Raw genomic sequence first — 13,034 nt, forward strand, 5'->3', positions numbered from 1 at the left:
GCCGGGAATTTCCTCGGAGCTTCTCCCTCCTCCGCTGCCGTAACTTCACCATGGGGGAGATGTCGGAGTACAAGCAGCTCGGAGGAAATTCCTGGCTCCAGATTTGAAGAGATTCAGCCTCTATTATCTTCTGGCATCTGTGGAAGAGAGGCAAGTTGGAGTACAGATAGGAACGAGCGGAAAAGTTGGTGAGAAGAGGTCACTCACTACCTTTCCATTTTAATATTTGGAACTGCACGTGCACCAAGCTTTCCTCTCATTTTTGATCTGCTCCACAAAGTTGCCTTCTAGATATCTGTCGGACCCTAGCACCTCCCCCATCAGGTTTCATCTCCCGATAGTTCCCGGGTGACACAGGGAGCGTGTCGAGAGAGAGAGAGGCACACAGAGATACCTTTCCTGACCGTTCATGCCAGCTATTTTTTTAGTTTGGAACGCTTAAGAATTTCGTTGCAGCTCCTCTCTCCCCCACACGAAGTTATTTTCTGCATTCCTCTCAACTCTTCTGCAGCACTTTTGTTAGGCAAGGGTAGTAAGGGTTATGGAACCAAGATGGGTAAATGGAGTTAAGATACAGATCAGCCATGATCTAACTGAATGGTGGAACAGGCTCGAGGGGCTGAATGGCCTACTCCTGTTCCTATTTAACATACTTTAATGCTCTGTGAGCCTGAAGGGTATGAGTAATTTCAGACATGAGATGGTAAGTGTTGCACCGCTTGGGAGGAACAGGTGACTTTGGACCTATGGTTCCCAAAGCCCTCCACCAATGGGGGTTTTCCTCGCCTCGTGTCTGGGTCTGTTGTAGACTAATTGATGAGATTGATTGCCATAATTAGTCAACAATTCCATCATCATTGCATCCTGCGACTACCAGGATGGCAGAAGGCGATCTAGATGGACCATTGTCTTTCATCGTCTAGCAATTCCTCTGTTCCTAAAGGCAGTATCTCAGGTCAATAAGGCTGTAAAAAAGCTAATGGAATTCTAGGTTTCATCACGAGTAGTTTCGAATATAAAAGCCAAGAGGAAACCTTAATAAGACCTCAATTCAAGTACTGTGTGCAGTACTGAGCTTCACACTATAGGAAGGATACTGAGGCTTTAGAGAGAGTACAATTCTGATTCACTAGAATGCTGTCTGGAGGGAGGAAATGCAAAGAAAGGCTTGTAAAATTGGGTCTTTTTTCATTACAACAATGCAGATTATGGGTCAACGCAATAGAAGTGTTTAAAATTATGAAAGGGTGGGAGAGGTTGGATAGAAGCAGACGATGTACCTCAACTACTGGAAACTGGTCTAAGATTAAATCTAAATAGATTTAGAACGCAGAGGGCTGGAGAAACTTCTTTACACAGAAAGCTGCGAGGCTGTGGAATTGACTTTCGGGGTTAGAGGTCGAGGTAGAAGTTATGGAGGCAATTTCTGTCCGGGCAGGTGGACAGTTAAAATCACCCAGGTTTACTTACCCGCCCTGGAGTGGCTGGGAGCTGACCAGCCGCTATTTTAACCTGCTCCACTCAGCGGGCGGCAAGGACACCCGGCCAAAAGCCAGCGGGGTCCTTTTTAACAGATGCAAGGCAAGTCCCGATGACGTCATCGGGACCCGACCGCAATTTTTACTAAGAGGCCGGAGTGGGAGATGGCAGCGAGTGTCCCACCAGGCCAATCCAGCGGGGAAATGGATCGGGACCAGAAGAGATAGGTTTAAATTTTTTTTTAGACCCGTCTGCCGCGACGTCACCGCCACCCGCCGATCACAGGAACCCCCTACAGCCGATCCCGCACACTTACCTCCTTGACAGGCGGCCGCGCTAAACTCCGCGCTTCCCGCTGACTGCCCACCTAGGGCGCGTTTAAGTAAGGCCCAGGAGTTAAAAAATACCCTGGGCCTCTTTTTTTTGCTGCAGTGGGCGGTGAGTTTTGGGACCAGAAGAGATTTAAATTTGTTGTTTTTAAAAAAAAAATTCCTCTTGGGGCCCAGAGGAACATTCCTGCTCCTTCTGGACCCTCGAGGAAATTTAAAAAAAAAAATTCCTCTTGGGGCCCAGAGGAACATTCCTGCTCCTTCTGGACCCTCGAGGAAATTTAAAAAAAAAAAATTTAAACCTACCTCTTCTGGTCCCAAAACTCACCCGCCGAAAACTGGCCCCCAGTTTGACTACTGGATGAGCACGTTTGCTTTAACGATTAAGCAATTATTTTAGCAAAAATAAATTGCGGATTTGTACAACTTGTGTGTCAGCTAGAAGCCAAAAAGGGGCTGACAATTTGTAAGGCTTTTAAAACAAATACTCCATTCTTGTGCAACATTGTAGCAGACGTTAAATATACCATCTGTATGGAAAATGATGCAAAGCCATTCCGAAGATTAATGGAGTGCTTGGCATCGCTTTTATTTCCCTTATGAGGGAGAATAAAATAAACAAGCTACTGAAAATGTGTCTTCAAGGAAATGCTTGTACAATGTTAACGTTGGTCTGTGTAGTCAGAAGCTTGACCAGAAATATATTACCAACACTAGACCAGCAATTTACACACAGTGGGGGCTGGGGACGGGGACAGAGAGATAGTAAATAAGGTTTAAGCAAATCAGTATCAACTACACAATTACTTCTTCAGCAGGCCTAATCTGCAGGGATATTTAAATATGTACATAAAATAAAACACCAATAAGAACATAGGACAACTTGCATTTATATAGCGCCTTTAACATAGTAAAACGTCCCAAGGTGCTTCACAGGAGCGTAATCAGACCAAAATTGACACCGACCAAAGAAGGAGACATTAGGACAGCTTGGTCAAAGAGGTGAATTTAAGGAGCGTCTTAAAAGGAGAGAGAGAGGTGGCGATGCGGAGAGGTTTAAGGAGGAAATTCCAGAACTAAGGGCCTAGATGGCTGAAGGCACGGCCGTCAAAGACGGAGCGATGATAATCAGGGATGAGCAAGAGGCCAGAATTGGGATGAGCGCAGAGATCTCGGATGGTTGTGGGGCTGGAGGAGGTTACAGAGATAAGGAGGGGTGATTTGGTATGAGTTAGGATACAGGCAGCTTAGTTTTGGATGAGCTTAAGTTTATGAAGGGTGGAAGAGGGGAGGCTGCCAGGAGAGCATTGGACTAGTCGAGTCTGGAGGTAACACAAGCATGGATGAAGGTTCCAGCTGCAGAAGAACTGAGGCAGGGGCGGAGACGGGCGATATTACAGAGGTGGAAGTAGGCGGTCTTTGTGACGGAGAGGATATTGGGTCAGAAGCTCAGCTCAAGGTCAAATAGGATGCCGAGGTTATGAACAGTCTGAATCAGCCTGAGACGGTGGCCAGGGAGGGGGATGGAATCGATGGCTAGGGAATGAGCTTCTGGCGGGGACTGAAGACAATATTTTGGTAGACTTTCTTTGTGTGGATTTCCCTGCAATCCATTACAAACTCAGGTCAACTTGGTGCAGTCTGAATTACAGTACACAATTATCCTTGATCAGCACCTTATTCTGTAGAAGTCATTAAGATTGTTGTAGGGCTATGGTTTAAGTTCTGCCAAGCTGTAAGGCTGGCTGAGGAGATGACTTAACTCTGTGCCCATCACAGCCTAGTGTCTGTTTCAGGAACCCACTGTGGCAAGGCCTTTGAGGCCAGAGATGAGAAACAGCTTTTTCTGCTCCTCGGCTTTGAATGGTTCAAATAGTGAGAATTAGGACAAAATAGGGGAAGGGTAAGAGAGCATGATGATGACCGGAGGGAAAGAAATAACTTATAAAAAGATGTCCAAGAGAAAAAAAAGACACGTCAGCAGTTATCTACACACTGCGTCCATTTTCACTGACAAACTTGAACCAAAGTTGAAGTAACTTTTTTCCACAAACTGGAGGGGAAGAAAAAAACAGGTTTGGGAAGGGGAAAATCAGCCTCACCAAGATATCACAATTCTCAAGGATGCATGGAGACACAGACACAAGTATTAAAGCTACTGTATCTTCAAGCACTGAATACATGTGTTGACTCTCTTATCTTATAATGTGGAGATGCCGGTGATGGACTGGGGTTGACAAATGTAAAGAATCTCCGAAAGCTTGGTGATTTTCAAATAAAATTGTTGGACTATAACCTGGTGTTGTAAGATTCTTTACATTTCTCTTATCTTAAACTAGATCACATTAGCAATGGTGCATGGCTGTAGAAATCCTTAAAGGTGGTTGGTTTAATGGCAGAGGGCCAGTAGCAATCACATACCAAAGTTACCAACAGCAAAACATCCATAATGTTAAAGCATCACTCAAGCGCATTAATTGTACTTCATGGTTGAACAATAGTAAGTTTAATGCCGTCATTCACTGTCATCACTTATACTATTATTAAGATTCACACTATAGGACCCTGCTGTTTAATTTTCTGGCTCCCTGCAGAAAATAATCAAGCAGGTCTGTGCCTTGCAAAGAAAGGGGTAGATCTTTCAATCTGTTAAAACTCAACATCACTGAAATGAATTTCTTTCCAAACCTGGACTACTTTTTTCACAATGATATCTATTTATGGGTGATCTCCTTCATGAAAAGCCTTCATCTAATGGATTTACAAGATAACAGCCCTGAAATTAGCCTCACTGTCACAATAAGAACTGGAATTACTAAATTTCTCCTTGTTTACTCTCTGATCTTTATTTTAATAAGACAAAAATTACCCCTCTAACTGCAGGAGCAGAAACAACTTCACAAACACTATTGTGTAAATGCACCCCAAAACTCTTCCCTCTTGAGGAACTGTCCCTCTAAATCATAGAATGGTTACAGTACAGAAGGCGGCCATTCGGCCCATTGAGTCCGTGCCGGCTCTTTGTAAGAGCAATCCAGTTAGTCCAATTCCCCCGTTCTTTCCCCGTAGCCCTGCAAATATTTTCCCTTCAAGTATTTATCCAATTCCTTTTTGAAAGCCACGATTGAATCTGCTTCCACCACCCTTTCAGGCAGCACCTTCCAGATCATAACTACTCGCTGTGTAAAAAAGATTTCCCTCACATTGCCTTTGGTTCTTTAGCCAATCACCTTAAACCTGTGTCCTCTGGTTCTCGACCCTTCGCCAATGGGAACAGTTTCTCTTTATTTACTTTATCTAAACCCTTCATGATTTTGAACACTTCTATCAAATCTCCTCTTAACCTTCTCTGCTGTATGGAGAACAACGTCAGCTTCTCCAGTATACTCACGTAACTGAAGTGCCTCATCCCTGGAACCATTCTAGTAAATCTTTTCTGCATCCTCTCCAAGGCCTTCACATCCTTCCTAAAGTGCAGTGCCCAGAATTGGACACAATACTCCAGTTGTGGCCGAACCAGTGTTTTATAAAAGGTTCAACAAAACTTCCTTGCTTTTGTACTCCATGCCTCTATTTATAAAGCCCAGGATCCCGTAAGCTTTTTTAAACCACTTTCTCAACCTGTCCTCCCACCTTCAACACACCGTTTCTTGAAAGCACCTTCAAATTTTAAAAGAAACAAAATTTTTGATTTAGGAACAGAAATTCCAATTGAATGTCAAAAATACTTACACATGTTTTTAACTAAATTGTATTTCAAAAGTAAGTGACAGCACATCTGAAATATTGCCTGAAAACCTCATTACAATCAAAAGTACTTTAACGTAACTGTCAAGTGCCAGTTCAGACTGTGTCTAACAAGAGATAATGCAAATTCTTACTGTTTTAACTTTGACAGGTAATTGGCCTAGAATACGAGAGCTGGTCTTGTGGGAACAAAAAACAGTGCTTCTTTGAAGGAACTGTTCTAAAAATATCACTATATGGGCAAGACAATGAATATTGGCATTTGGGTGGATTAGCAAGTTGTCCTTTCAGTTTTTCCAACTGACCATTGAAGCCAGCCCGGAATAATGGGTCAAGAGTATCACAGCAGCCCACGGTAAAAGTATGGAAAAAGGAACGGCCATTTTGACCAACTTTCTCCCCACAGACTTGCTGGTCTACCCAACCCACTCTGCAAGGAAGCAACCAACCCACCTACAAATGGATGAAGTGGGATTTCTCCCCAAGCTCCTAAAGATGATCCAAAAGAAAAGCACACACAATGGTACAGTTGATGGTGTTCTTTTGAGGTTGGGCTTCAGGCAGTGGACCTCTCAAGGTGGGACCCACCACCAATATTTCTCAGAATCATAGAATCTTTGAGCACAGGAGGAAGCCATTCGGCCCATTGTGCCTGTGCTGGCTCTTTGGAAAGAGCTATCCAATTTGTCCACTCCCCTGCTCTTTCCCTATGGCCCGGCAATTTTCTCCACTTGTGAGGTAATGCACTTAGGGAGGGCTAACAGTAAAAGGGAATATCCAGTAAACGGGAATATATTGAGAGGGGTAGAGGAAGCGAGAGACCTTGGAGTGCATGTGTGCAGGTCCTTGAAGATGGCAGTACAGGTAGGTAAGGTTGTGAAGAAGGCATACGGAATGCTCTCCGTTATTAGCCGAGGTACAGAATACAAAAGTAGGGATGTAATGATGGAACTGTATAAAATGCTGGTAAGGCCACAGCTGGAGTATTGTGCACAGTTCTAGTCACCACATTACAGGAAGGACGTAATTGCTCTGGAGAGAGTGCAGAGAAGATTTACAAGAATGTTGCCAGGACTTGAAAGTTGCAGCTACGAGGAGGAATTGGATCGGCTGGGCTTGTTTTCCTTGGAGCAGAAGAGGCTGAGGGGTGACTTGATTGAGGGGCCCACATAGAGTAGACAGGAAGTACCTGTTTCCCCTAGCGGAGAGTTTAAGAATTAGAGGACATAGATTTAAGCTGATTGGCTGAAGGATTAGAGGGGACATGAGGAAAAGCTTTTTTACCCAGAGGGTGGTGGGTGTATGGAATTCACTGCCTGAATTGGTGGTAGAGGCAGGGACCCTCAACTCTTTTAAAAAGTACCTGGACCTGCAGCTAAAGTGCTGTAAGCTGCAGGGCTACGGACCGGGTGCTGGAAGGTGGGATTAGAATGGGCACCCGATTGTTCTTCGAGCCGTCGCGGACACGATGGGCCGAATGGCCCCCTTTCTGTGCTGTATCTTTTCTATGGTTCTAAGTATTTATCCAAGTCCCTTTTGAAAGTTACTACTGAATCTGCGTCCAGGCAGAGCATTCTAGATCGTAACAACTCGCTGCATTAAAAAAAAAATTCTCATCTCAGTCTTTTGCAAATTTGCTCTTTTTGTTCAGCTGGAAAAAAAGTTTTGGCAACTTTTGGTGGATTCAAAGTGGGTGATGTAAGTTCAGTGTTACCTTTTTGAAGAGTCTCGTCGAGTCCTCACTGATTTGCATGAAACGCATGATGACATTGTTCAGGTAGATGTCACTCAAAGTCGCGTGATCTTTGCTTTCTCTCCTGACCTGGTTCAACAGTAAATACCAGCAGTTCACTGGGGACAGAAGGTTCTGGTCCTTCCTGGTAGAGAAAAGCAATACATAAAAAAATCTCACTGAACAATATCTCCACATTTTATCTAATGGTCACACTACAGACAGAGTATGTATACAAACAGTCTCTTTCATCCTGCACTGCAGTTTCGACACTCGTCATTTGGTAATTAAGATATTAAACTTACATCGTTAGCAATCCAATAAGCACTAAAAATTTAGTCCTTCTGCTACAGTAGGAAAGCTACAAAATCACAGTTTTACGCATTGGGATACTGTGCATCATGGTTTACTTTCTATCCATTTTAGACACATTTTGGGAAAGGAAAATGTTTGTGAAAGCTGGTCAATCGAAAGGGGCTCATTTGGGACCAGTTCAGATTCAACAACAACAACTTGCAGCGCCTTGAACAGAAAAATGTCCCCAAGGTGCTTCACAGAGGCCAAATTAGACAAAAATGGATGCCGAGCCAAAGAAGGGTTTATTAGGAGCGGTGACCAAAAGCTTGGTCAAAGAGGTGAAGGGGCAGAGGGGTTCAGGGAGGGAATTCCAGGGTGTGGGGGCCTGGATGGCTGAAGGTGGGATGAAGGAAGGAATGACTATCGCTAAAACAGATTATCTACTCATTATCCCTTTGCTGTTTGAGAGATTTTTCTGTGAGCAATTTGGCTGCCACATTTCCGATACTACAACAGTGACCGCATTTCAAAAAAGTACTTCATTGGCTGTAAAGCGCTTTGGGACGTCCTGTGGTCGTGAATGGTGCTCTATAAATGCAAGTCTTTCTTTCTTTTAACACAACTTGCATTTAGATTGTTAAATGAAGTCAACTGTTTAGATGAATGTGCATAGGTGGCAGAAATAGATGCCAGAACTCCCCCACCCCCCACCCCTCCTAAAATTGGAGAGGAATGTCTCCCACGCTCACAACTGTACATTGAGTCAACAATGCTGTCTTGTAGCATGATTACCCTGCCTCCTCAGAACTTCATTCCTTTACGTGTGATGTGATCACAATAAACCCAATATGAACTCAAGAACTGTAATATTATTTATGATTAGTATTAATGCCACTGTGCACATAATTTTATTATTAGTTGCATCTTCACTGCTTTTTTTTTTGCTGGTCATGTGTTCAACAGTATCCACTGTGGCGAGCAACAAACTGCACAAACGTTCAGTTCTAGATTAGTTTAGGTGTTCTCCCCTCCAGTTTTGCCCCTTATAACTATGGTTCCAGAGGCAGTAGCAGCCCTCCGATACCTAACCCAAGTGGCCATTCCTCATGAATGAACCTGGACAATGATCGTTGGCAAACTATAGAACTGTGGGTCCCATCAAAGCTGAGCCCAAATCCGTTCCCACCCCCAACCGCCCCCACACCTCTCCAGGCATCCTCATGCATGCACTTCCAGCATAGGTAGCGATTAGGATCAGGAATCCTGGTCAATACATTTTTCCTCTTAGCCCAGGGATTTATTGTGGTGCCTTCACCATTACCTTGACTAAGATCTGTTGAGTCAGTGCCGATGAGGGATTCAACAAGTCTGCTCTGCTCCATATCACACGATACAGTACATTTACCTGCTTAGCTATTGGAAATGCATTTAGGGGGAAGCTAGATTAACACATGAGGGAGAAAGGAATAGAGGGTTATGGTGATAGGGTTAGATAAAGTAGGGAGGGAGGAGGCCCATGTGGATCATAAACACCAGCATAGACCAGTTGGGCCGAATAGCCTGTTTCTGTGCTGTACATTCTATGTGATAAGTTTATAAGACTTAATGTGGCTTGATCAAATGATCCCTTGCAAACATCAGTTTCAGGCGGCAGTGTTTTGATACATTAGATTGCTGCATTACAGAATGGCAGGGTGGGAGCTTGCTCCTACAGATCTCCATACAGAGTTCTCAAGCTCAGCCGGGCCGTCTTGGTAAGAGAGGAAATATCTCCGAAAAACTCGCTCGCGTACACCTCCGATTAGCCGGTTCAAAATTGGCATCGACAAAAGCCAAGGATCAGTTCTGTATTGAGAAGCAAAAACAAAGAAGAAAGATAACCTTACAAAATGGTGCCAGGAAGGGAGAGGGGGAGGGAAAAAAAAGAGGAAGAGAAAATGGAGAATTGCGCACACAAATCTGTTCCTATTTTGGAAAATGCATCCTATGAATCACGGTCGACGTGGAGAGAAGAAAGCCATCTAGGATTGTGAATTTGGTGCCATACTGGTCAGGTGTTGTCCCTGCCCAAGGACCTAATTGCAAACCTTACCTCAGTATTCACTGGAAGATTGTAAACAATTTTACAACACCAAGTTATAGTCCAGCAATTTTATTTTAAATTCACAAGCTTTCGGAGGCTTCCTCCTTCCTCAGGTGAACGAAATGAAATCTCGTTTTCATTTCGTTCACCTGAGGAAGGAGGAAGCCTCCGAAAGCTTGTGAATTTAAAATAAAATTGCTGGACTATAACTTGGTGTTGTAAAATTGTTTACAATTGTCAACCCCAGTCCATCACCGGCATCTCCACTTCACTGGAAGAGGCATTCAAGAGGCTGAGTTGATAGAAAAATGAAATTCAAATGCACAAACAGCGTCAAGCTGCACCGAGTCAGAGAAACATCTTTGTGTGGAGCGTGAGGTACATAAAAAAGGATAAGGAAGACCAGAACAAAAGGTAGACAAACTTTCTTCCTCATACATTGAGGAATGAAAGACCACAGTAGCGCAAAAGATCTACAGAAAGGGGAATTGCTCTCGGATTCAATGCTGAGGCAAACTTGGAGGGCAGCAAAATCCAAGTAGTTTAAGATGTCCAGTAAGACAATGCTGTCCTCCGAGCTTGCATTTCAATGTCCTTGTTTCATCAACTTAGCTCATTGGCTGACACATTGGTGTCCATAGACACTCTTAAAACGGGACTGCTTGCCCTCTAGTCTCTTCTCTCCTAATCGCTCTTTACTCGCAGGCAGTCGCAAGACTTCCTCCGCATTCAGTAATTCGCCAGCGGGACTGTCAATAAGACTAGCTGTCCCTCCTCTTCCCTTGGAGTGTGGGTTTAAAGAAACCATCTCCTGTAATTTCCACAGATGCTGCCTGACTTGCTGAGTATTTTAAGCATCTTCTGTTTTTATTCCTGTTATTCTGCCCGGGAGCTGCCCTGGCTTAATAAACCACATTTCCACATCGTTCACCTGAGGAAGGGGGTAGCCTCCGAAAGCTTGTGAATTTAAAATAAAATTGCTGGACTATAACTTGGTGTTGTAAAATTGTTTACAATTAATAAACCTGGGATGAATCAACTGACTCTCCGTGTTGAAGTGGTTTGTGAGCCACAGCATTCCACAAACTGGCTTGTCTAGTTTTAATACACATCTTCAATGGCCTGTCCCATTAACACTAAACCCTTCATCAGACGGTTTATCACTAAATCCTTCCCAGTTTATTTATGCACTTCACTTACCCAGATTCTCACCAACTCAACACATACTTATTCCTTATGGAACAGCAAGGATAACCAGACTGCTCAAAGCTCGAGCCTGTTTACACCCCACACTGTGAGGGGGACATTGGTCATTAGGAGGACCTCACTTGGCATGCAAGCAGAAAACAGTCTGTTGGTCAATTTTGACATCCTAGGACAATGGAGTGCTATAAATTTGAGGATAGCTATTTTAATCCTATTTGACCGAAATCAAAGATAATTGTTCCTGTAATGAGGAAAAAAAAATCCTGGAACTCTGCCTCTAGGTTTGCTTTGGTGCAAGAATTTCAACTGCACTAGGCAGACCCAACAGATGGGAGGGTGATACCAACCAGCCCAGTTGTGAACTAGTTGACTGGGTACTGCTGGAGAAGTTTGGACTAACTGAGCTACTTTGGTGCCACCTGATTTTGAAATGTAGAAAGTGGCCAAAGTGTTGGCAGTCTTATCTGGAGGACATTGTACGGGCCCAAAAGGACCCCGATGACTTCTCACAATCTACTGATTCGATGTAGAATACTTATTGATGTGTTGTCTTTTTGGTGCATTCCTTTAGCAACCTTTGATTGCTGCTTTAATTTGGAGCTGAAGAACATTGTGTGATGCCTAGGAGGACCAGAGACCTCTCTCCAAGCTTTTGAGTCGGTGTGGAACATAATTGAACTGAGGCCATCTTTTTGGGGTATTCTTTGGGACCCACCTGCCACCAACTCCATCTCTAACCAGAGGCTCAAGGATTGTTTCTTCTTTGAAGAACTGGAACTTCAGGCTTCTCCATTGGAAATGGGACTAATTGGATAACTCTTTCAAAGAGCCAGCACAGGCACAATAGCCTCCTTCTGTGCTGGATCATTCCATGATGCTGTGCTCAGAACTAGGTTAATTGATAGATAAAGACCAATAAGCAACTGAAAAAAAAATGGATTCAGACTTCTCTTTGGTAGACTCGAGCAGTTAGTCCTGCGAATGGATGGAACTGAGTGAGGGCACTGATCTAATAGGTCTCTTTCCATCAGGTTAGATTGCTTAGGACAGGCCCATTCCAGAAGTCATGCAATGTCATACGATAAGTGTTTGGATTGTCTCATTAGTCACTGGGAAGACCCACTTAAGATACATTGGATAGAAATGTTTATGGTTTCAAACGTTAAGGTTGGTCCTTCCGACAAAGGGCATTTCTAGAGGAATAGAATTGAAAAGCACTTATATAACACCTTGGTTAGACCACACTTACGAGTACTGTGCACAGTTCTGGCCTCCAAATTATAAAAAGGCATTATATAGAGGTGCTGGAGAAGGTGCAGAGAAGATTTACAAGGAATGATACCAGGACTGAGGAGATACAACTATCAGGAAAGGCTGAACAGGCTGGAGCTCTTTTCTTCAGAAAAGAGAAGGCTGAGAGGTGACCTGATAGAGGTCGTTAAATTTATGAAAGGGTTTGATAGGGTAGATGTAGAGCAGATGTTTCCACGTGTGTGTGTGTGTGTGTGTGTGTGTGTGTGTGTGTGTGTGTGTGTGTGTCGAGGGGCCATAAATATAAGATCGTCACTAATAAATCAATGCAGAATTCAGGAGAAATTTCTTTACCCAGAGAGTGCCCATAAACGGTCATGACACAACATGGCATTAGCATCAATGATTTTCACAAGCCAAAACCTCATAACTAAATAAAACATTCAAAGATTTTGCAAAAAAGACTAATAATTTATAAACTTAATCCTGTGTTTAAAGGCAACATAGAACTGCTATTGACAAGAGAAAAACTCGGGTATCATTCAGAAAGAGGCCTTTTTATACTCGGACTAAATTCCCAATTTTTGTGTGTTAACTGCTTGATTTGAATTATCAGATAATTTGATTTTTTGTTTTAAGTGTGAAGAATGTCTGAATTATTAGGAGTAGAATGGATCGAACTGAGTGAGGAAATTACCTAACCAGTCTGGTAACAAGATAATGTTTCACCCTCATTTGTATGTGAACGTTGAACAAATGAAGGTTTTTTTTTGTCCACTTAATCCTTTGGCATGTTGCTCATTGCTATAGGTTCTCCGTCAGTCAGAAAGTGAGAGTGGATAGCGCCAGTTCTTGGTTAACTGGAATGACAATTCAACTGAGTAACAGGTCAATCCGAGGTAAGAGTCAA

At 43.3% G+C, this 13,034-nt stretch overlaps 1 protein-coding gene across 4 annotated transcripts in view; it reads right to left on the reverse strand.

Moving 5' to 3' along the window:
* The window catches only part of LOC137334583 (SLIT-ROBO Rho GTPase-activating protein 1), a 200,841-nt gene that overhangs the window by 99,310 nt on the left and 88,497 nt on the right, over positions 1-13,034 (reverse strand). For all 4 annotated transcript variants that reach the window (XM_067999367.1, XM_067999366.1, XM_067999365.1 and 1 more), the window contains exon 3: positions 7,270-7,432. In XM_067999367.1, the coding sequence (XP_067855468.1) occupies positions 7,270-7,432 (163 nt within the window). The remainder of the gene's footprint in view (positions 1-7,269; positions 7,433-13,034) is intronic.

Source organism: Heptranchias perlo, chromosome 18 (assembly GCF_035084215.1).
Source record: "Heptranchias perlo isolate sHepPer1 chromosome 18, sHepPer1.hap1, whole genome shotgun sequence".
Classification (NCBI taxonomy): Eukaryota; Metazoa; Chordata; class Chondrichthyes; order Hexanchiformes; family Hexanchidae; genus Heptranchias; species Heptranchias perlo.